Raw genomic sequence first — 25,806 nt, forward strand, 5'->3', positions numbered from 1 at the left:
TGATCATTCTAATGATCATCATTAGAATCTGACAAAATTAGTCAGATTCTTCCAGATAATAGTGTTATCAGGCCCAATTCTAGATCTAGTTAACTAAAACAAAACACAGAAAATTTAGGGAAGATTAGGAGTCTAAGAGAAAAATCTTTTAGCAATGATGAAAGGTGCTGAGTAGAATAAGCTTAAAAATTATGAAATAATGTCTCTGTTTCTAAGAGCCACTAGAGACCAAACAGCTCTGACACTCTGAACTTCTGTTACAAATGAGGACTTTGCCTTTCTCCCTTGAAGAGCATTTTTTTGGCCTCATATTTGTTGCTATTTCACTGAGAGTGATTAAGAAGAATATCAGTGCTTCACTGAAGAGCTCTAAGATGAGTGGGCCTACCAGCAAAGCACAGGTGCGCACCTCACATGCAGTTCCAGACCATGAAAGCACTTTAGAGTCATCTGGGAAGATGTGAAATACTGATGCCCGAGTCCCAGCCCAGAGATTCTGATTCTTACTTAGTCAAGGTAGCAGGAATTGTAAAAGTTAATACGCAGCCAGGTTTGGGAGTCACTGCTTTCAGACAGGCTTTCCAACCTGATAAACTTTCTTCATTCAACACATAATTGGTACTGGACTCACTAAAGAAATGGGGAACACGTGTACACCCGTGGCAGATTCATGTTGATGTATGGCAAAACTAGTACAATATTGTAAAGTAATTAGCCTCCAATTAAATAAATTTATATTTAAAAAAATAGAGAAACACTATCTAATTGGCAAATGGTGAAAACTACTCACCTTTCAAAATAAATTATTATTAAAAAAAAAAAAAAAGAAATGGGATGATCCCAAAGGAAAATAAGCCCATAACAGAGAGGACATCCTTAGGAGTCTAGCCAGGTGTCATATAAGAAAGTCAAAATCATATTGGCACAGTATCAAGAAGAATATGAACTACTGTGGCATACTAGCATTTTGTGAGCTAAACTACAAAATAATCCTTTTAGAAACTTCAGTTATTATTCTTTAGCAGATGATTGAAGTAGAGTGAAAATATTCAAGAACTGGAGGTAACAAATCATCAAGTTTTTAATCCAGATACAGGGAGACATACACCCTTTTTATTAGAGATGGATTTCTTTGAATCCATTTATCAACATTTTTGTGTGTTCTGTTTTTCTGCATGTTTTAAAGAACTGAATTTTGATGAAACTGTATAAATCATTGACTGTTACCAAACCATTAAGTTCAATTTATGGTTCATCTCATTATCTTGAAGCTGGAAAAAAGTACCATTTCTATTTTTGAATGTATCTTCCTTAATGGCTAGTGAATTTCAGTGAAAATTAATTCACTTGACGTGGTTAAATGTTATGTGAGAAAAATTTTAACAAACTGTCTTAAAATATGATTGGCCCACTGTCTTTCATAATCCCATCTGCCCAGCACTTGCTTCTTCTCCTAGCCAGCCGATAGAACCACTGCTTGATGTGCTTCCATGGCAACTATGGTTCCCAAATTTTCTATTACATAATTTAAATAGAAATTCTTCAGTAGCCTTGTTAACTCTTAGTCCTTTATCAAAATAATCTTTCTTGGACACAAAGAAATAGTAATAAGGAAGTTATTAACTAGTATCTAGATCAAGGCTGAGAGAGAGAGAGAAAATCAGTAAGGAAAGAGGTTCTCATTCATTTTAGTAAAGTTTTGACATATCTCTTCTTTACCTAGCAGACTGTTTCCCTCTATTTTCCCTATTACTAGAGAAATTGAACACATTCACACATGTTCTGATTGCTTACATTACTGAAATTACTTACATCAACTTATTTTATTGTTTTACTATCACTTTGTTTCCTTACCTTTTTCAAACTTCCCTGACATCTGTTGGTTCAATTTTTATTGTTGCTGTATTTTTTCTGTTTGTTTTTATTTTCTAGTCTTTGATATTTTAATGCACACATTTAAACATCTACTTTTTCATTAATATCTGGCACATTAGCTCCTCTATTATTCTGCTAAATGATACAAGAATCTTAGAATATTTACGTACATCTTCTTTATGTCCAACCTGCCATCTCTCATGCCAGCATCATCTGGCATATTCATTCTAAAGAGATATTAGTTTTTCTAATCAATCATTTCAGTCGCTCAGTCATATCCAACTCTTTGCGACCCCATGGACTGCAACATACCAGGCTTCCCTGTCCATCACCAACTCCTGGAGTTTACTCAAACTCATATCCATTGAGTTGGTGATGCCATCTAACCATCTTATCCTCTGTCATCCACTTCTCCTCCTGCCCTCAATCTTTCCCAGCATCAGGGTCTTTTTCAATGAATCAGTTCTTTGCATCAGATGGCCAAAGTATTGGAGGTTCAGCTTCAGCATCAGTCCTTCCAATGAATATTCAGGACTGATTTCCTTTAGGATGGACTGGTTTAATCTCCTTGCAGTCCAAGGGACTTTCAAGAGTCTTCAACACCACAGTTCAAAAGCATCAATTCTTCAGTGCTCAGCTTTCTTTATGGTCCAATTCTCACATCCATACATGACTACTGGAAAAACCATAGCTTGACCAGACTGACCTTTGTTGGCAAAGTAATGTCTCTGCTTTTTAATATGCTGTCTAGGTTGGTCATAGTTTTTCTTCCAAGGAGCAAGCTTCTTTTAATTTCATGCCTGCAATCACCATCTGCAGTGTTTTTGGAGCCCAAAAAAATGAAGATTCTCACTGCTTCCATTTCTAATCAATAGTTTCTATTTTTAAAATTTACTGTTTTGTTTTATTTTGTGCTCTTGCTCTGTATTTCTGTCTTAACTCATGTCTTTCTCTGTTTGTTTTCCCTAAGAACAGCTTCTAGTTCTTTCAAAGTGTCTAATTCTTTTGAGACTGTCAGATGAAATAATGCTTTGGAGCCTATATTAGTTTCCTCTTGCTGCTAGAACAAATTATCATAAACTTAGTGACTTAAAATAACAGAACTTTATTATCTCACAATGCTGGAAGGGAGAAGTCTAAAATGGGCCTACAGGGCTACACTGCTTCTACAGGTTCCAGGAGAGAATCCCATTTCCTTACCCTTTCCATCACAGAGTGCATCCACATCCTTTGCCTCATGGCTCTCTTCCATCTTCAGAGGCAGCAGTGTAGCCTCTTCAAGTATCTATGTCTCTGCATCTTCAGATAATTTTCTTTTGACCTTCTTGTGTTCCTCTTAAGGGACCTTGGGATTATATTTAACACCTACTTGAATAATCCACCATAATCCCCTCATCTTTAGATTTTTTTGTTTAATCACATCTGCACAAGGCTTTTGTGCCTATAAGGAAACATTATGGATGGTGGGGATTAGGATGTATGTAGTGTGGTGGCCATTATTCAGCTTAATAGTTCTTTTGCCCTAATGAGCACATCTTTTTTTGTAATCTCTTTTGTAAATGAGAGATTGGCTGAATGTTCAGCACAATTTCAAAAGATACTCTTTCAAAATCTTGTATTTTATCCTAATATCTTCTTTTAGGAAGTTACTGTGAAAAGTGGAGCCATTCTGATGAGGGATTGATTTCACTGTTACAATGATTGTCTTTGGTGCATGTTTTCAGATTCCATTAATGGAGGGGTGTGGTCACCTGAACTTCTCCATGTCAGTGCCTCACCCTCAGCTTTCCATCGTTCCAGCTCGCTTATGGAAAAGTTCTCAGTCTGCAGTTTATTCACTTTTTCTTACTGTTAAACCAGTATTTCTTTAGCATTTCTACATCCTAAGCAATAGCAGAAGGCTCCATGGACCTTCATTAAGAAAATCACTCAAAATATAGAATGCTATTGCATAACAGCTCCGTTTCATCCTACAATGATTCACAGCCTTAGTTACCTACTGAATTTAATCTTAATTGAAATCAAACAAATTTCACTTGGAGGACAACAAGTTTTATTACATAATTGCCCTTGATGTCCTGCCATTAGATTGCTTCATTTACATAACTTCCTAGTCAGAGCAAAGCAAATAATTCTCCCTGGATTTAAATAGCCTAACTTCTCAGAAATAAAATTATATATTCTCAGGTAAAATTATATATCTAAATCAGGATGCAGATATGATATAGATATAAATATCTAACCATCAGTTTTACTTTTTTAAAAAACTACTCTGTTTTTCACTTGTTTCATAATTTCTACAATATAGGTCAATGTTTTGCATCCTGGATAAAGTTATGTGGACTAAAAATAGTACCTTAAAATATTATAACAGACTCTTTATATAGTAAGGTACACTTAATTTTAGACTGTGGTACAATCAACTAATCTTATAATTATTTTTATTACAATAAAAATTAACAAATGGCAAGGGTAAAGAGTGCAATTATAGATGATGAGGTGTCATTGAATGCTTCTGGTTAGATCTTCTAGGATAATGTAGTCTGCACTAACACTGAAAAGTCCTTTTGAAATGCATTCCCTTTATATCACATGGCTTCCCTGGTGGCTCAGATGCAAAGAATCCATCTGCAATGCAGGAGACCCGGGTTAGGTCCTGGATCAAGAAGATCCCCTGGAGAAGGGAATGACTACCCACTCCAGTATTCTTGCCTGGAGAATTCCATGGACAGAGAAGCCTTGTGGGCTATAGTCCATGGGGTCGCAAAGAGTCGGACATGACTGAGCGACTCACTTTCACTTCCTGCTACATTATTAGAAATAAGTTAACTTAGACACTTAATCCAGCCGTTGATTTTATGTGCGATTTGTGACCTTGATGTGTGACCCTGAGTAAATGACTTAACCTGTCTGGACCTATCATTTCCTATGTGCAGACTGCAAGGGCTCAATTAAGTCATCTTTTAAGATCCTTTCTGGTGCTATGACTTGGGATAAAGCTAGCCAATAAAAGAAAAGATTATTCACTGCTTTTTGTGCTTCTTCTACTCTTTTCTATACTCTGTGATGGCTAAACCTAAGCCAGGGTCCCTTAAACCCGCCTCAGAATTGCATGATCTATTTTCCTTCCCATTACATGGGTCTATTTTTTCTCAGGTTACAGTTTCCTCTAAGGAGAGTGGATTTTGGATTCTCTACCAGCAGTATTTACGCTGCAGGCCTGCATGAGAGTGGAGAAATGTTGTTGGGTTCCCTTCCTTCTCTACCTTCTCCCTCCCAGATTTGACCTTCCGTTTCTTAGAGGTACACCAGGAAGAAGCAATTTTATTGCCACTTAAATTGTCCCAAGCAAGTGAATGGAGAGTTAGGTTGAGCTCTGCTTAGGGTCCTGAGGTCCCCTTGGGCTTTGCTGTGGATAAATCATGGCAATGTTTATAGATTTCAAAAAGATCAAAGGAACACAAAACTGCAGTGCTTTCAAATTATTTCAAGAATGAGTTCTCCTTGATGCACTTTCAGGGTAATAATGGGTTAGTCAGGGGAGCAGACATAAGACATCTGAAGCTCTGATTTGAAGCTTGGAAGCACTGAGAGGAACAGAATTGGTCCAAACTGGAATGACTTGAGCATAACCTTTAAAGGTCAGAGATGAGATCAGTAAGAAAGAGTCCATGTGAGGACAAGATCATCAAGACCTAGAACATAGAGGAGGTTAGAAATTGTTACTCAGAAGTTGCTTTATAAGGCTTCTGAAAATTCTGCAAGTATGCAATGTTTATAAAGTTGTGAGTTTCTTTCGGTTCATGGTTTAATGGAATTAAAATTATTTTATTAGATTTATTTATATAGTATGATGACCCTTTGCCTATCATATGCTTTCTGAATATAATCCCAGTTTATTCTGTGCCTTTGAGAGCAAAGGCACAAAACAAACTGTCTTTTACTATCAAAATTATAATATTACATATTAGTATTTGTATTTTCTATTTCGGTCTGTGACTTTGCTGCTGTGTTTAGTTATATACCAGATTCTTATATATCCTTGTGTTCCCTGATCTAACTATCTTGCTGCATCTTTGCCTGCTTTATAATCATTTGTTCTCTTACATGGAAATTTCTCTGCAAAGGTAAATTTTTCTTACCGATTATTTTTCATCAAATTTTGTTGGTGTTTCCCTCAAACATATTACATATTTCAGATAATCCTTAGAGTATTTTGATGTGTATATTTTAAAATATGTTCAGAGTTTAACTCAGTTAAAACCACTCATATTATTAGTTCTGACTTGAAATAATAACATTTAAAAAAAAATCAAATGAAGACAGGTGTAACCATATTCAGTGTTTCCTTTGCTGATCTGAAAGCCCTTATTATGTATTAATGAATGTATTGTTTTACTTCTATGGTTTACTTCCAGCAAAAGTATGCACAAATTGCCCTAAACGTTTCTCTACAAACTAAACAGTTTACCACTTTCTGATAACCCAAATGTATACTAGTGTGTCACTGGTAGGCTATTTGATGCAGCTGCTTTTGCAAAGCAATTATGTCATCAAGTGCTTATTTACAAGAAATTACATCCCACTGACAGCTTCATCCCGTGTTCTTCTGACATATCCACAAGGACTGTATTTCTGTTAGAATGAGGAGGCAGCTATTTTACCCGACATAGTTTAAGATGTATGAAGAAGATTTCTATAGAAAAATATCTCCTGTCCGGGGCCTTGTCCTTTTATGTGTGATGCATTCCCTTCCTATAGCAGAGCCCACTGATTTCTCATAACTTAGTGTGAATGAATGTCCCATCTCACTTTTCCCTGAGAAAACAGAAAGGGATAAGAAGACAGTGAAAGCAGACAGGAGGAGCAAAACTCTAAACTCATCTACATCATCATTTTGCCTGGCGGTAAAGCAGATTCAAGTTTTTCTTAAATTCCACAATCACCTATATCAAATTTGCACAAAACTTCCCATTAGAGTTTGCATTTTTATCCATTACTCTTCTAGAATGAGGTATTTTTCTTTTCAGCTTTTGATGGGAATGTAAAATTTTCAAGCTTCCTTGAAACAAGTGAATGAGTGAACTATAAGCTGAAAACTAGAAGTCCTCTTTATCTTTGGATGTGAAATAATTGTTCTTCTTTTCCTTTTCAGTTTCTTCTTTGTGGCATATGTGGAATATTGTGCGCCAAAAAAAAATCTGGACTTGTCGTAAGTTTTTGCCATGTTTGTATTGTGCACTGAACTGTTTGAAATGTAAGAACTCAAAAAGGGAAATAAGGACTAGCCAACTTTCATATCCTGAGTGTTGCTCATCTAGGATAAAAAGAAGACTGACAAATAAATTCTTTTTTTCTTTTCAAAGAAAACCATCAAGATTATTACAGACTGTGACAAAAGAAAAAGAAAAGCTTTGATATACTCTTTAAATACATGAATCTGCAACCTTTAATGACTGCTGTGGATGGAAGTCTCCACTTTTCATTTATAGACTTCCAGACACAGGAATCCTTCATCGAGCTAAAAAAGACAGAGCTTGAATTCATGGGAAATTTAACTGTTTAGATATGGACGTGAGCCTAAAGATTGCTGGCTTTGACTGTGAAGTTCATTGTGCAAAGCAGCAAAACAGCTGTGTTGTTATAGTTGCAGTTAATTCCCAAAGATTTTTTAAATTTAATTTTATCTTCTGACTATGAATGCAAATGTCAGAATTCTCAGAAGCTTTATGGTACTGTCTTGCGTCTTGGGGGGTGCTCCCAGGTCACTCTCATGTAGACTAGAGAAGGATTCCAGCATGCTGAAGAATGGATTCCCCCTGTCTCTCATGACATTTTTTTGAGAATTAGAAAGTAGAAAAAAATCAATTATTTTATTGAGGACTATAGGAAATAACATAGGCTTTTATAAGTTGGCAAAATTAATATTGTACATGGACCCTAGAAAGTAGTCTTTGAGACTAAAAAAAGGAGAAGGCCAGGGAAGGGGGACTATGCAGTCCTTTATTTAACTCCTTTTTCTAATTATAGTTCTCTTAGTGATGGTACCTATTGTAACAGAAAGGATGAAGCCCCCATTGCTTCAGAAATGTGAGGTGTGATTTTTAAAAATTATCTTAAGGAAATGTTTAGATAGACATTTTTTGGAGGCTTGTAATTTGCATTTGTGATTCCCCCATCACTCTTTCCCATGGTTTTCTTACTTTCTACACTTTTTCTCTATCAAGTCTCTGCATGGCTATATACTAACAATTTCTTGGAACATGGATAAAAGAAAATGAAAGAAAGAAAGGAAGGAGAGAAGGAACAAAAGAAAGAAGGAAAGAAAGTTGGGGGGGGAGGGAAGCCCTTTACAGCGGTGGGGGTGGGGGGGCGTGGGGGAGAGACGTGTAGGTCAGCCTGGCCTGTTCTGACAAAGCACCATGGATTGGGAGGCTCACAAAGAACAAATATTCATTTCTCACAGTTCTGGAGGCTGGAAGTCTCAGATAAACGTGCCAGCACAGTTGGGTTCTAATAAGACTCTCTTCTGGGCTACAAATTTCTGGTTGTGTTCTCCTGGAATAGAGCTCTCTAGAATCTCTTAGCAAAACATGGACCTGGTTCCTGAAGCTCCACTGTCTTGACCTAATTATCTCCCAAAGGTCCTGCCTCCAAGTACTGTTTAATACTAGGGATTGGGCTTCAGCATAGTAAATTCTGAAGGGACACAAGCACTCAATTCATAGAAGAAGAAAAAGGAAGTTGTTTTATTTTGTTTGCTTGTTTTTTGAAAAACGGGTGTTTGGTTTTTTTTTTTTTAAAACAGATCTTCTGTTTTTCTAATTCTCATATAAGTTATAAAAAAAATTATAAGATCTGAGTTTTTTAGAAACTACCATCTACTTTATCTTCCTGTACCATCTGGGGTTTCCATAGAGGACGTTAACTGTCAAAGATTCTCTACCCTTTAATCAAAATATGTGAGAATTTCTCCACTCCACATATCTCTAGTCTGGTAAGATTGAAAGTAGTATATGGTTAAAAACTTGGTACAGATTTTAACATTTTAATTCTTGAGTAAGAATGTTTTATCTGTACTTGTTAATGAAGTGTCATGTCCTTAAGGAAATTAATGGCAATAACATAGGAGAGAGAGTGTTTTCCTGTAATAATCCTTTAAGTTTGTTGTTTATTTTATTAATTAACAGTAATTATTAAGAGGCTAGAATGTAATATCTTTCCATATTTTCTGAGAATGAGTAAACACCAAAATATATTCCCAGGAAACAGCATGCCATTTGAATATACTTTAAAAGGAAGTAGAACTGATTGATTCTATTTGAAATTGGGAGCTCAATTTCCCACAGGGGATGATTCATTTATTTGGTACTTGACGTTTAGTGTTATATTTAATCAATTATTAAAAGATTATACTCATCCATCACTAGGTTTTCAGTTTTGGTGATAAGTACTGTAAGACTGACACAATCAGAAATGCTGAATTAAGTTAGAGAAACAAAACAAGCTAGCCGTTCTTTCTGCCCCATCATGCTGTCACACATCCACGGTCTTACCCTTTGCTGGGAACTCCATGGACTTAGCTTAGATGATAAGTTGTCAAGGCAGCCTTGTCTGAAACCCCCGACGGGGCTGAATTCCCCTCCTCCCTGCTCCAAGGGCAGCCTTTCATCCTTCTTTCTTAATATTTGTCATACCGCGTGGTAATGTTGGCTCTTCACTTAGACTGGACGGCAGTGTACTCAAGAGGAACAACTGTGAGCTGTTCTTTCTTGTAATGACAGCTGCTGCGTCACTCATGGCCTAATAGATGCTAGGTGCTCAGTAAGTGTTTGCTAAATTCAACTAACTCTCGACAGAAAATAATATCTAATGATCTAAAATTAAATACTAAAGTTATATAGCTGTTTGCCCTGTGGACTTATGCCAGAGGAGATGTCCAGGAATGTTTTCTGAGGAAGTAAGAGTTAGTCTTCCATTTAAGGAGCCAAGCAAGAAGCAAAATAGTTTCCAGGAAATGAAAATACCACTGAGGCAGGAATGAACAAGCTCTATCGAGGGACCAGGGAGGTGACCGGAATAGAGACTGTATTCCAGATAAAGATGGAAATAAGGTTGGTTGTTAAATTAGCATCCACTGAAAAGTATCATGAAAGCCCATAGGAGAATTGAACCCAGATAAAAATTACATAATAAAGCCATTAAAGCTATTAAAATATTCAATTGAATTTATTAAATATGCACAGAACATTTACCACACAGAAGGCATCGTGCTTGGTTCTGCCAGGGATCCTGCGATATTTAAGTTGAATAAAATCCCCCAAGCTCTATTAATAGAGACCCAGAGCAAATCAAGAGTAGGATCAAAAGCGAAGCCACATCCTGCGTTTCTCCATAGCAATCCGCCAAACAGTATTTTGTTATATCTACTGGGTGGTGTCACAGAGTAACAAGATTTGAAAAATAAACAGCCAGTTCAGAGGGGGGGTCCCTAATTTGCCTGTTGAGAAAACAGATACTAAACCAATCAAATTCTTATAAATGAAAAAAAAAAGGAGTTAACTAAATTCTCTAAGCTCACACGGTTAGAGGAGTACAAAGTTTTGAAGCTAAGTGGAACTAATAACAATTCAGTGAGAAGATGTTTGGATTTTGAGTCTGAAAATCTGGATTTTCAGTCCCTGAACTACAGTGTTAACTGCTTACCATTCGTTTTCCATATGTATGTTACCTCTCAGAGGATTAGTGGGTAAGTTAATTGAGATTCTACCTTTTCACATTCCTGGCATAGCGGCACACTATAGATATCAAGTATTACTTAAATCTGAATCTACTATCAGATAAATTTTACTTCAGAATTTTCATAAGCTGTATCCCTGGTCTTTATATAGTTGGCTATGAATGCCTGAGACACTGCAGTGCAGGCCCTCTCCACTGAGTCAGAGTGCAGAGAAGCCGGGCAAAAAGATGGCCTCTGTGCTCCAAGAAGCACCGAGAGCACCTTCTCTCTATCGTAGCCCAGCCATCCCCGATGTGCAGTGCGTGCTCATCAGCTTCACCTCCTCCACTTTAAACCCCCCTGGCCCCTCTTTTTCTCACCAGATGATCCTCTTTTCTGCCTGCTGCATCTGCGGGCTCATTGGGGGCATCCTGAATTTTCAGTTCCTCCGGGCAGTGACGAAGAAGACCTCCTCCCTCTACCCGCTGCATCTCGCCTCCATGTCTCTCGCGTGCATTGGGATCGGAGGCTGCACCCTGTCTTCGTGGCTCACTTGTCGACTAGCCAGCTATGAACAGAGGAGGATGTTCTCAGAAAGGGAGCATTCTCTGCATCACTCTCATGAAATGGCTGAGAAAGTGAGTTTTGTACTTTTTCCTCTCACTGCTATCAAGTGATGAAGACTGCAGTCACATCTAGGTGATCAACTTGCAGCTTTAGATGAGAACTTGAGGTATTGGATTTTGTAAAAGTTTGGCCCTGTTGGATCAAGAATAGGAGTTTATTATTTTTTCCCTGTAATTCTGGGTACACCTGTTTTCAACATAATTTTGTAGCCTCTAGGTAAAAACAAGCTCCTAAAATAGAACTCATAAAGTATTGAATGTCTTATAAATATGGATTTTTATGTATTGTACTGAGGAAAAACATAAATTAAAAAAACACTCTGAATAATCCCAGATTTAGAAATCCAATGAGTTTTCCTTTCTAACTCACCCCTTGTGCCTGTAAGTAGATGCATTTGATTATGTAAATTAGGTTTGCAAGCATAAAGGGATCTTGTAATAAGGCAACAAAAAGCCCTGCCTATCAGTGCAGATATTATAACACACATAAAGCTTCATTTAATTCTCATCTAAATTTCATGCATATTTGGGTAGCTTTGCCTGTATATGAACATTTAAATAACTGTTTCATAACTGTTGTATCCCCTGCATAACTGTTTCATAAAACTCATTCAAACAAGGAGTTATAATTATTGCATCAAAGGACAAATGATGCAGTGAGCTGTCTATGTTTCTTCTGAGGCTTCCCAGGGGGCTCAGTGGTAAAGAACCCACCTGCCAATGCAGGAGACACAGGTTTGATCCCTGGGTCAGGGAGATGCCCTGGAGTAGGAAATGACAACCCACTCCAGTATTCTTGCCTGGGAAATCCCATGGAAGTCCATGAGGTCACAGAGAGTCCGACACGACTGAGTATGCACACATGCTATATTTCTTCTACATTTTGCCCATACTTCTTTATTCAGTTCCTGCCTACAGATCTGTTAAGGAAAGGATAGAACAACTATAAGATAAACTCACTAAGCTAATGGCCACATCATATTTTACTTGATATCATGGAAATAAAACTGCATAACAACAGAATAGAAGGAAGAGTAGCAAGAGTTACAAGTAGTATACAACTTGTATACTGTTTGTATACTACTGCTTGTATACTACTACTGCTTGTATACCACCCACTATACAATTATAGTGTGATTTTAGAGAAAAAAAGTACTCTGTAGTTTATGTGTTTCCCTTTCATATACAATCTGTACACTCGAATAAGGAGGATAGATGCTCTTGAATTGTTCCAAGAAGGCGGTTTTAAACAGATCTACACGTGCCCATCAAAAAGAGTTAATAGTACAAATAGTATGGTACAAATAGTACTGGTAATTTAAAGCAATGGATTGTTAAAAAGAGGTTATCATTATATATTTGAATAATGGTTCTTTTGTGTGTCTATTTTTATACTAGTGTGATTTAGGTTTTTGTATGTATGTTTGTGCAATATTTATTGTATGATTGTTATATTTACATTAGAGATTGAGGGCTATTGAAATAACCGACTTGCCCAGCTGCCCGGTGGTGCCCCCGACACCAGAGTTACCTACAAGGTACGCTGACTTCTAGGGAGTTACCATGTTGTAATGTCACTGCAGGAAGCACTGCCTCTTCAAGGAAGCCATGATGCCAGCAGATCAGCCTGGACTGATACTGTGATATTGCTCCTCAAAGTATTGCTTCTGTGAGAGCTACTTTGAGGACCTGTAGAGTCTTGCAACGTGCAAGTTGGCTGAGTATTTAAAATATTCAGCCTGCCTCTAAGCATCCAAACACATTTCTGCTTGGATGATCCATGAGTCCTTTATTCTCTGCCATGTCATGACTGACTCCGTATCATCGTTCACAGACTACAGTTTTGCTTTTAATAATAGATGTGTCTGATAAAGGCAAACTTTGTATCGCTCTCATGCCAAAGCTGCATGGGTAGATAACCTAAGTTTGACACTAACACAGTTAACCTTATGTGTAGAAGCTTTCTTCCTGTGAACTTACTTGATATGAGACAGTTCATATTTATTTCATATATTTCAGATTTCTTAAAATAGTTACCATTCTTGCTTTGGTTAAATAATATAATAAGAAATATAAGAAATTACACAGATAACGTGGCCCAACTGCAGAAAGTATATCCATATGCCAACAGTCATTTAATCCTGCCAGATTTAAAATACAATCTTTTGCCAAATTGGACATGCCTATTTGCAAATAAACTGAAGATACTCATCCATTTAAAAACCAATTTTAACTGTTTTTCCCTATCAGTGATTTCACTGTGTCCATATCAGGGTGAATTTAGTTAAGAAAATTCTTTCTTTCTGTAAGATTTTTAAAAACTGATTTTTTTTCTTAATCCTGCAATAAAAGATTATACCTTAGATTAAGTTTTTATTATTTTTAAGACACTTTTTGAATGCAAACCTATTTTAGGAGAGGAAAAGGCATCTAAGAATCCTACTTCTATAAATTCCTTAGAAAAAGGTTTTTTTCCTACTAGAAGGAAGAGCTACAGGTGGATGAGTAGATTTTGTTAAAGACCATTTTGGAGAGACAGTTCCATTTTTCTTGCCACCAATAGTGAGTTCTAAAATGAACTTCAAATCAGGTATCTCATCAATAAACTTAGCCTCATCCCAGCAACCCCAGTGTTTTTGTAGACCTACTTCTGTGAGCATATCTCTAGCAAAAGCCAGCCTCTCAGTGAGACTGAACCACCACCAGACATAAAGGCAGACTGTGGGCACCAAAAGGACTTCACTTTCTGTTGGAGACTTAACCCTAAACTGGTTAAGTTTTTAGGCTTCAGGCAATTCCTCAGCACTAAATCAGGGTACACATAATGTATGTATTAAGACATATTAAGACGACCCCTGTGGCCTGTAAGGGGCCAGGCACTTTGCATGGGGATGGATTTGATGTGAGGAGAGGAAGGGTCTTCTTTGTATATTGTCTTCTTTCTCAGAATTTTTTTGGATGACACGCTACCTCCTGTTCTAAAAGACACCAAAGTTTTCAAAAGCATAGTTCCAAAACCAAACCAATTTCTACCTTCCAGTCCCTCCCTGACTCTCCTAAGCAACTTCCAGAACCGCCAAAGACAAGAAGTAAACATCTTTATTTTCTCTCTCCTGTACTGAATTTTCAAAAAGGGAATAAAAATGAGGCATAGATATCTTTTCATTTTTGAAATAAAGATTTGGAAGAATTTCTAAAGTTTACAAAAGCAAACACATTACTTTCTTTTTTCTTTTTTTTTTTTATTTCACCCAGACAGACATTAGACATACCTGATAGGCTTGAGATCATTGAGAAAACCTCTTTCCACTGGAGTCTTTGCTACAGCACTTTTGCAAATAGGTTTGTTCAAGAGTGGAATGATGTTTTCATCTATTTTTAGATAGTTCTGCCTAAATGCTATTTATATGATCCACTAACCATTATAAGTGTGAATGGGCCTCACATCTCCTTATTACCTTTCATTGTATAGGGAAGAGTTTAATGTTCAACAAAACGTATGAATTCAAAGCATCTGAATTTTTCTCAACATATTTTCTAAAATCACAAATGAAACTTGAGTAAGTTCATCCTTTTTACTAAAATTTCTGTTGCCTCCTCATGTAGCTTTCCTTTTTAACTATTGAGTAATTGATCTCTTAAAAAACATGTTAAGAGCTTTTACAGTTTGTTTTTTTAGGGTATGAGTGACAATGCCAGGAAAGCAGTGTGTCCTGCTGTGAATTAGTAGGGTTGCTCAGTTACAGACAGGCAGTCCATTTGTTGCCTTTCTCAGTTCTTCAGAAAAGGCCACAGAGTTTTCTACACCGTAAAGGTAACCCCTAGCATCTGTTGCCATTTTGTTGATATGCTCAACAGACAAACCTATACCTCGGAACATCTTGGGTATTTAAGCATCTTTTTTCTAGGCGAGGTCTTTCCAAAACAGAGATGAAGAATGTTAGGGGAGACTGAGGGGACTGGGGAGAGATTAAATTCTTGTTGTGGGTAGAAGACTTTGGTCTAAGAGACTGTCACTTGAGCATTTTCATGGGTTCCAAGATGGCTTGAGATTTCATTTTCTCAAACTCAGCAATATTAATCCTTGTCCTCCCCCCAAACTCAGCAAGTTTTTCAATGGCTTGAAATTTCTGTTTTGTAAACCAATTAACCTAATTAATGTCTTATTCTGAAAGTGAATTTTAATTAATTTTATTTTCCTAACAGGAAATGACAGACAACATGAGCAATGGAGGACCACAGCTGATATTTAATGGAAGAATATAATCAATATTTTAAAGAACTGAACATTTTTCATGAGGCAAAGAAAAACCAAAGGACTAGGAGATAAGTTAAAATAGTTCTTGCATTTGCTGTTCTCTCTCCTGAGTACTCGCTGAAATTCTTCTTCAATTTTGCCTCACTTTATTTCTTCAGCTTTTTTTTTTTCTTACTGGTGAAAAACTTTCCAGAAATATTCTAATACAGTAATTTCAATCAACTTTCCAGACCATTCTATAAAAGACTTTCCAGGAAAGAAAAAATAGATAAAATAGAAAGATTCATATTCTACACAAACACTATTTGACTAGCATGAATGTTAGATTTGTAATGACATATTTCATATAAGTAATTAAAAAGTATAAATATCAAGAAATAACAATAACTTACCAATGTCTTTGTTCTGAAAGACGATGGCTTCAAAGAATGCCACAATTTAAAACCTCAGCAATGCCTTGTTGTAAAAACATTGTAATTACTTTCAATTTATGAATGAACTATGTTTCATAATTTTCTTGTAAATTAACAAAACACAAAACATAAAAAGAGGGTTTTTTTTTAGAGAGAGAGAGAATACTAATCTGTATGGTATTTTTGCACAAAAGAACAGAGAGTTATAAATGAATATCACTTAAGGAAAAGAAGTAACTTTTGATTATACTGTGCAGATTGACATGCATGTTCGTGAATGAGCCTAAGAATAAAGTATCTTTGTGTGTATGTGTATATTTGTAAATATAGAAAATATTATATAGCTCATATTTATAACATTCATGGATGTAAATATGTAGTAGAAAAGAAATTGTGATACTGTGGGAGTATTATCAAGATTCTATTCCCATAGAAATGGGAAAGTGGTTTTTCAAGACTTTTCTCTGCCCACAGAGTCACATTTAATTTCTACTAAATTTTCTTAGTTTTATTTCTTTCATTATGTCTGTTATGTGTAAATATCACTGTGGCTGAAATTTATGGGGTGGAGTGGTCTGAATAGTATCAAGACAAACTGCTTAAATATTTGGCAATCTATTATTTTGGTATTTATGTAAGAACAAATAGTATTGATTTATAAACATAATTTAATTCAGATACTTCCATGTTTATAAATATAGATAGAATTACTTGCAATTACGACACTTATATTTCAAATACATTATAGCCCAATTAAAATTATATAAAAGGACAATTATTATTGATTTATAAACATAACAGTTTTAATTCAGATACTTCCATGTTTCTAAATACAGATAGAATTACTTGCAATTACAACACTTATATTTCAAATACATTATAGCCCAATTAAAGTTATATAAAAGGACAGATGATGTATGCCCAAAAGATGAAGTTACAGTTAGCTTTGTTAGAATTTAATTTAGGATTTTTGTTTTGTTTTACAATTCACATGGAAAAATACAGACAGATCATTCTCAAGAATGCCTATACCCAAAGAACCTGAAAGAGATCTCTGTAGAAGGAAGCCAAAGGATAGGCTTATGTTTAAATAGCTAGATTCAGTCCTTCACTTCCATAAAGGAATGTTAAAATACTAACCTATGATACTATATATCGGAGAGAAAACAGCATGGTCTTTGAAAATATTTATGAGAATATAACTTGTGGCAATTCATTTCTGTTTATTTGATGCCATAATTATGAATGATTTTTAAACACTGAAAATCTGAATTATATAATACAGGTATTTTGTGTATATACAGTTCTGCTGAATTTATGCAAGGATGTAGTTTTGTACTGAAAGAATAACTACCAACTCTCATTTTAGGTGGCATTTCTTTGTAGACATGTTTGCACAATACAGAGTTATAATATATCAGTAAGATGTTTTAATGCCTTTTGAAATAATAAAGAAATCACCCATAAAGGACAAAAGCAGGCACATGACTGCTTTGACATAGAGTTAAGAAGAGATGCCATCATCACAGTTATCCAAGTAATCTACAATGTATTTAACCAAGTATAGATAGATCTTTAATTATTTTAATATCTAGCCCAGCATTTTCAGGACTCAGTTATTTAGAATCATTTATTTGGGATGTGCAGTGATTCTTTTTGAGGTAAGTAGGGGAAGTTAGGAAGATATTTGTCAAGTATTTGAAAACTAAATTTTCAAAAAACTTTGAACTAGAATATTTTAAGTGACTACATTACAGTTTTAGTATGAGCCTACCCTTGGGAAAAAGTAATGTGATACTAAATTAGAAAAGAAAAATGTGACACTAATATGGTAGTGTGCCATGGAGACTAGATACTAAAAGGTCCAGTAATTATAAGCATAAAAGAAGTGAACTCTGTTTAAAATTTTTCAGCATATGTGTGTGTCTCTACACATACATATATATAGTTGTTTAGAAGTGGAACATGGTATGAAAACTCTATTGATTTGTCTGTGTAATAAATGGTGTGTTTTGAAACTTACATATGGTGTGAACATTCTTTCCATCACAATACAAGAAATAGTCCCTTCTCCCTATAGCTAGATGAATAAATGTACAGTTCTCAGACTGGCAGGGGACAGGATGCTGTGAATGAGGCAGAGTCCCAGCTAGAGGACGTGAAATAAGAAATGGTATTTAGTTTTTCCTAGTTGACATAATTTGGAAAGATTAAAGTATGTTCAAATATAAACAGGAAGTGGTTGAGGATACAGAACAAAATGAGCATGATAAAAGAACCTTGAGGAGGCAGGAGGAAATAAGATACAGATCATAGGAGATAGAATTAACTATAGATAGCACTGAAATTGCAGATCTCACAAATGAATCCTTCAGCTGAAATATTCAGAGAATTGGCTGACCTATTTGGATTTGTCACATTGGTTCCTACTGGCATTTGGGGTGGACAGTAATTCATTGTCGGAGAAGGCAATGGCACCCCACTCCAGTGCTCTTGCCTGGACAATCCCATGGATGGAGCAGCATGGTGGGCTGCGGTCCAAGGGGTCGCTAAGAGTCAGACACGACTGAGCGTCTTCACTTTCACTTTTCACTTTCATGCATTGGAGAAGGAAATGGCCACCCACTCCAGTGTTCTTGCCTGGAGAATCCCAGGGACGGGCAAGCCTGGTGGGCTGCCGTCTATGGGGTCGCACAGAGTCAGACACGACTGAAGCGACTTAGCAGCAGCAGCAGCAGTAATTCATGGTGCAGACTGTGCTATACATTTCAAGCCATTAAGCATCTTGGGCCACCACCCAGGAGGACACTTCAGTTGTAACAATAAAAAATAGCCTAACAAATTTACACCTCTCTAAATTAGGGAAGTGAAAGTGAAGTCGCTCAGTCGTGTCTGACTCTTTGTGACACAATGGTCTGTAGCCTACCAGGCTCCTCAGTCCATGGATTTTGCAAGCAAGAATACTGGAATGGGTTGCCATTGCCTTCTCCAGGGGGTCTTTCCAACCCAGGGATCGAACCTGGGTCTCCTGCATTGCAGGCAGACGCTTTACCCTCTGAGCCACCAGGGAAGCCCCAAATTAGGGAAGTATTACCCCTTAATTTAGAACCACTGAGGAACACCATGAATATGATCCCAAGCAACCAATGTTAGTGCTACCCACAAGTGTAGACTTGAATTGCTCAGGGTCATAAATGCACTGTTCTAAGGTCTACTGTGTTATCTGATACAGTAGCCACAATCCTATCCACATGAGTATTTAAATTTAAATATAAATTAGTTAAAACAGAATCAAATATTCATTTTCTCAGTTGAGCTAGTCACGGTCCAAGTGCTGAACAGCTACATACAGACTCCAGTGTAAGTCACACACATAGTCAAGTTGAGAAGTTGTGGTAGAGATGTAACATTTTAAAAAAATCTGTTTGTGCAATGATGCCACTAAATCAGTCAATATTTTATATTTGACAGATAAAATATTGTGTAACTCCTGTTCTTGAAGAAATTGACTCAGCTCCTCACCATGCATCACTGACAAATTCTGCATTTCTTGGGCTTGAGAAGGTGAGAACAATAAGTTGCTCTCCACTGTTTTCATTGACTTCGCTGGAAAGCAGCATGATTAGAACTGCATTTTCAAACATTATTTAGCGAACACATTTCAGAAACTTAGAGAGAGCATCTTAAGTACCATTTGGTTAGAACACAGTTTCCAAATACAGTTTCAGAACTTGGCATCACTTCACTCTTTTTCTCCCTTAAATCATTTTTCTGGAAACATATGTAATATTTCTTACTCAAAATATCTGACAGCCAAGAAATTCAATTATTCCAAGTCCATAAATCACAGGTTGTCAGTTACTCATAGCAGAGGAAACTAATTCAGAAATTGCTGGAAATGTGGATGCCTAGTAAAGTATTTTTTAAAACTCTTTTTTGCCAGGAAAATTATCTACTGAATACATAATCTCTTATTAGGGATGTATTTCCCAAGAAATATATTGTGAAAAGTCAAATTCTAGATCTAAAAAAATGTGTTGCACTATTTTAATAGTTTAGAATTATCTGCATCAACTAATTATAGGTAGGTCACATTCATTTAATTAGGAATCTTTAAAACTAGGAACATTTTTCACTTTCCTTTTCATGAGTTGAAGACTTAGTGATTTCAAAGGTTTTCCTACCTTAACATCCAAAGACTCTGCTTCTTTTGCCACACAAGGTGCTGCAAATCCTGCCCCCCGAAGCCAAAATGTATTGTGTTACTAAAAATTGCTAGAGAGACTCTGGGAGCTTCACAGAAAAACCCCAAATCTTGTCAAATTTGCATTGTCTCTTGTTGATTATTTTATTCTTATTAATCCATCAGGATATTTGTCCCCACCTACTCACTAAGACAGAGGACCTCAATCGTCCTTCAACAACATCTGGAGCTGGGGCTGGAAGAAATCCCTTGGGGCCTCCAAGCTTGCTGCCCAGGAAAGAAGAACCACAGTTTCCTCTGTGGCTGGCTGGATCAGCCAACGCTGTCCCTCACTCTGTCCGTAATGGTCAGTCAGCCAAGGAAAGAGGTAACACTGAATCTTGTTCCCTTCAATGAACTCGAAGTGCTCCAGGCTGCTAGAGGTCCCCTGCCCCCATCACCATCCCAACGTCTTTTATGATTGGGACATGTCTTTTTTCTGTCCTAGGTATATTCATACTTTCACATAAATATCTGAGAAAAATAGAAAAGAATGAAAGAAAGGCGCTGTGTCCTTTATACTACAACAAATTGCAGGAAAGTTTTCAAGTCCTAATAGGCGATGTTAGCATATTGCTGTCTGTGAGTAAAACCTGTGGTGCTGCAGCATTTCTGAAGTGCTATTATACTGTCCATTGTCTATAAATGTGAATATTCCTCTATCGTCCTAGCAGTATTTATTCTATTTAAAATAAGGAAAAGGTGGGAAGACATCAATATTTCACCTGAAAGGTGAGGTCATATCTGGCTATACCCATGAATCGTAGTCATTCAACCAAATCATGCAACTTATATACACTGAGGTCTAAAATCCAAACCACAAGTCCACCCCATATGAACCACTCCCCTTGACTTGTTCTGCTGCTTCGATCCAAGTATCTGCTCTGTGGTGCTGTGGTGATTTCAGTTTCTGGCTCCTGCCCTAGGCCTCGAGACTTTCTCTCTCTGGTTGTCAAGCTTTGACTTCACTCTCAGCAAACAGGCCTTCAACAAACTAGGTTCCTGGCAAACAAGCATGTGCTCAAACTGAAAACAGGAATTCAGAGGAAGGATCTCAGGTAAATAAAGGGAAAGCTTGAGTTCTCTATACCTTGAATGTAAAAAGGTTGAAAAATCTAGGTGGTCATCGGAGACAGGCAGGGAGCTAGGTGCAAGTGAGAAACCAAGGCGAGATCATTTCTGCTCCGCCCCACCATCCCCAAGCTTCGTAAGGGCATTGGACCAGTAGTCTATAAGGAAAACGAATTTGAAAATGAACAAAAGTCTGCTTTTATATGTTAGTTCTGTTCATTTCTTGTACTTTCTTTTTCTTTTTCAGTCTCTAGTTTGGCCTACTCATCTGCACCAAAAAATATCAAGAAGTTTTATTCAAGCAGAGCTAACACTATCAGCAAGTATCATTCTAAAGCCAATATGGTGCATGACAATAGGAATCACAACAAGCAATGTCAAAGCAAAGTGAGACACAAGGGGAGAGAGTTGCTTTCAGTAAGTCCTTTATCCTCCTCACCTGAAAATACCCATTTCAGTGTGAATTTTGGAGTTTCAGAGTTTTATTTTACTGACAAATGTGGCTTTTATGTACTGTATTCCCTTGTAAATTCTGCACACTGTTGCATTTTTCCACAAGTGGGAAAGTCCACTTTGTCACTGGATAAAGATAGATTCACTACTTTAATAATCTGCAAAGAGCACAAAAGTATCAAGAGCATCTTGTAGTCATAAGAGGAAGTAGAGAATATGATCCGTTAGTATGCATTTTGGGTAATGACTTGAGAGTATATTCTACATTAAAATGCACTGTGTTTAAATTTCATTTTATCTACATTCCACTCTCAAACTTCCACACCATGTTCTTTGGAATATATTTAATGTCTAAGATCTGCAAGTTCTCACCTACACAAACTCTGCAGCCAGCAAGTGGTTTATTAAACTACAGCTTTAAGGTACCACTCACAAAACAGAAAGGGAAACTGTTTTCTTTATGTTCTGCAGGGAGCTAAAGACAGATGGAAGTAGATAATTTCCATGGACACCCTTGCAGTCACCATGATTAATTTTATTGGCCAGATTCCTCAGATTTGAAAGCCTTGAAAGAGGGGTGTTGAAACTGTCACGGTAACATCTAATTAAGAAGGAAATAGAGCCTTAAGAGAAGTACTGACTCTCCTTTTCATCAAAGGATAGTAAGTTACAGAAAGAAGGCACCAAATCCTCAGTAGGTAACCCAGCCTTTCTGATACCTTTGTAACCTCTTCCCAGTGGTCAGCAGTGCACACAGCTACACGTGTACACCCACATGCACAAACGCATGCCCCGAGTTAATTATTTAAGCCAATCCTTTTCAACTAGAATGTTTCATCTAGCCTTCCTGGTAATCACTGATAGATACCTAGATAGATACTTGCAACCTCAGGTAGGTGAAGCTAAAAGATTGACTTGATTTTATCATTTTATCCAAGTCCATATTTTAAAGTTCACATTTAAACAAATACACACGTACATATTACACACATGTATACAGAGAGGAAATTCTAACACACATGTCCCTAGATAATAGTCAGAATATCTGAACTATGGCCAGGAGATTAAGCATAAAGATCAGGATGTTTCAACACTATTATATCTGTTACCACAAAAGTCAGACACAAATAATTACATTTTCTAGAGAGTGAAAATACAATGAATACTTATGATTTTTGCTCTTTTTATTACCCTCATAAGCACCTAATATGATTTACAAATAGTCTATTTATTAAAACTATAAATATATCTGTATTTATATATTACAGATGAGAAAAAAGTTGTCTCTGTACTGAAGGAGTTGAGTAAACGCTGATTCTTCATGGAAACTGGTAGTTTATGTATTCTTTGAGAAATTTTGAATTAATAAAAATTCAAATAGTAAGAGAATTGAAACATAGTAGTAATAGTAGTGTTTAGGATAAAATTATCACACCAATAAACAATTTTGTATATCTTCTCTTTTTAAAAAAAAATTGTGCCTGGGTATATTTGTTGTTAATTTAAAATGACTCTTATCTCAGGGACAAAATTGCAGGAAAATTTGGCTTTGCCTTAGAGAAAATAGAACATACACATGTATTGATGCAAATAAGAATAATACATGTTTTGTAGAAAATTATTTTCCTTCATGAAGATTGTTCTTTACTCCTTGGAAATAATCCTGTCTTGACTTAGTTTGTATTTGTTTCATTAGGTTGTAATGCAAAATGTACCATAATGTTATCCCTTTCAGTATAACGCAAAGGGGAACATAAACCTGAAGTTCTTTTGGTATAAGAAATGCTTGGAAAACTATACTGTGTTTGAGCACTAAATAATAATAAAGAAATCATCAACTACATTGTTGATTATTACTGTATTTACATCAGTTATACCTGAACAAAAGTCATAGATTCAGAGCCTCTCTTCTGTATTTCAAGCTGCTTTAGAGGCTTTGCTTCTCATACTTCAGCAGGTATTTGATCACCTGGGCTTCATCCCAGAATTGTGATTTTACGTAGGCCTGCATGCGGCCTAAGAACCTGCACACCTACCTCTCAGGGGATGGAGCTGTTGCTGGGCCAGGGACCTAACTTTGAGGGCCACCAATAAAATGTAACCTCATTAAAACAGTCAGGTCTTACCTTTTAGGCAGATGTATTTGAGTCACTGTATTTCTATATATTTCAGTAATAGCTATAGCTTGCAAAATATAAAATCTATTATATTCAATAAAAATTAATGAAATGTGCTTTATTTCTTTTTCTTCACTGCAAGCACAGTGTAGATTGGTTAGTTCAACAATCTAAGAAGCCAGTAGGAAGGGCTTTCAGAGTCAAAACTTGACCTTACATCCTTTATTGAAGGATTACACATAAAAACCAGCTGTCAATAAATAGTTGCCTTGGTTTTGCCATTCCTACAGTACTTTGGGCTAAAGCAAAACTTTATAAATTTAAAGCTCATGATTGACATCTGCTGGCACATTTGTGAATTACAAGTAGTTTGCATGGTTGGTATATATTGTGTTCAGATTTGGGGGTTTTATATCTTCCTTTCCAAAACCCATTAGGTAAATTTTATGCCTGACTTTATACATATATTTTCCCTAAAAGTAATGTATTTCACAATTTACTGAACAACTAAAATAAAACTGTTTAACAAATTGAACACATTTATTTCAAACAGCTAGTCTGTACTGAAACTATTTTAATTTTTCCTATTAACAAAGTGAAATTATAAATTTGTCATCTCAGTATACATAGTTCATATCTAGAGTGAATTTTATCAATAGATTTTTTATTTTAAGAGGATATATTTAAATCTTTAATTGCTTTACCCTGAATCAAATGTTTATGTAATTAGATTGCTTACAATGGCAGTAAATTGAAGAGGAGCTGAAATTAATCATGCTAACACCTATATATATATATAATATATATATATGTATTCCTATCAGTGGAGCCAAGGCATTTTCCAGTTTTTAGTCATAATCTTTTCCAAATTTTCCTCTTTAGTGCTGGGCTTTGCATTGCTATTCATTCAAAAAGATCATAAGCTTCTGCTCCCATGTTCAACTTTACAATCTTAATGAAACTGAATCAAGCATATTAAACTGAAGTGTCAGTCAAGGACTCAAGAAAGAATCACTTAGTATAAACACTTTTTGTGCTTCACTGTCATCTCCTTTAATCCGCACAACTTTCTGTACCTTTACAGTATAAAACTTTGGCTACCTCATGCAACGAGTTGACTCATTGGAAAAGACTCTGATGCTGGGAGGGATTGGGGGCAGGAGGAGAAGGGGACAACACAGGATGAGATGGCTGGATGGCATCACCAACTCGATGGACCTGAGTTTGAGTGAACTCCAGGAGTTGGTGATGGACAGGGAGGCCTGGTGTGCTGCAATTCATGGGAATTCATGCAAAGAGTCGGACATGACTGAGTGACTGAACCGAACAGAACAGTACAAATTATGAAGCTGAAGTTTACGAAAGCTAGACAAGTTGTCAAAGGTCTCAGAGCGAAGACTGATATCTAAAACAGCCCGACTGTGGCATCTGGCTCCTGCAAGCCAGGCCGTTTTGCCTGAATTATTTTCTGCCAGACTACCAGTCCCAATACTTTGGCCAAGACCAGTGCCCCTTTGACATCTTCCCAGGTCTGTTAAAATGGTAGTGTTTACCACTTTGATGGTTTCAGGCAGAGGATAAGTAAAATAAGCAACCCATTTTACTGACTCACAATTTCTTCCTTTATCAGCATTGGTCATGTGTCTACGAAAAGTGAGGATTTTTAGTAATTCAAAACATGAGTTGTGAAATAAGTCATGCTTCAGTTAGAGTCCTTAACTGATTAACATTTCTGTCTCCTTAGTAAAGTGAATCATTCACTCAAGAAATACATTCTAAGCAGTCAGTCTGACTTCCTTTAAAAAAAGAAAGAAACATTTAGCACCCAGGCTTTTCACCTTGCCCTATATTAAAACATCTAAAAATAAAGGGTTTCTTCTAATAACCAAAGAATGCTCAAACTACTGCACAGTTGCATTCATCTCACACGCTAGTAAAGTAATGCTCAAAATTCTCCAAGACAGGCTTCAGCAATACGTAAACTGTGAACTTCCAGATGGTCAAGCTGGTTTTAGAAAAGGCAGAGGAACC

General features: G+C 36.5%; 1 protein-coding gene and 1 long non-coding RNA gene across 6 annotated transcripts in view; both read left to right on the plus strand.

Moving 5' to 3' along the window:
- TMEM196 (transmembrane protein 196) overlaps window positions 1–17,913 on the plus strand; it is a 310,176-nt gene extending 292,263 nt beyond the window's left edge. For 3 of the 5 annotated variants that reach the window (XM_027539969.1, XM_027539965.1, XM_027539966.1), the window contains 4 exons: window positions 7,031–7,087; window positions 10,978–11,232; window positions 12,685–12,758; window positions 15,427–17,913. In XM_027539969.1, the coding sequence (XP_027395770.1) occupies window positions 7,031–7,087; window positions 10,978–11,232; window positions 12,685–12,758; window positions 15,427–15,433 (393 nt within the window). In that variant the 3' untranslated portion in view covers window positions 15,434–17,913. The remainder of the gene's footprint in view (window positions 1–7,030; window positions 7,088–10,977; window positions 11,233–12,684; window positions 12,759–15,426) is intronic. The other 2 variants (XM_027539967.1, XM_027539968.1) reach the window with 1 other exon arrangement.
- Window positions 17,914–18,902: 989 nt separating this feature from the next.
- LOC113891648 lies at window positions 18,903–23,501 on the plus strand. The gene is made up of 5 exons (XR_003510832.1): window positions 18,903–19,455; window positions 20,261–20,462; window positions 21,061–21,192; window positions 21,453–21,622; window positions 22,927–23,501. It is a non-coding gene; the product is annotated as an uncharacterized LOC113891648 (long non-coding RNA).
- Window positions 23,502–25,806: the final 2,305 nt, after the last annotated feature.

The sequence above is a fragment of the Bos indicus x Bos taurus genome, chromosome 4 (assembly GCF_003369695.1).
Source record: "Bos indicus x Bos taurus breed Angus x Brahman F1 hybrid chromosome 4, Bos_hybrid_MaternalHap_v2.0, whole genome shotgun sequence".
Classification (NCBI taxonomy): domain Eukaryota; kingdom Metazoa; phylum Chordata; class Mammalia; order Artiodactyla; family Bovidae; genus Bos; species Bos indicus x Bos taurus.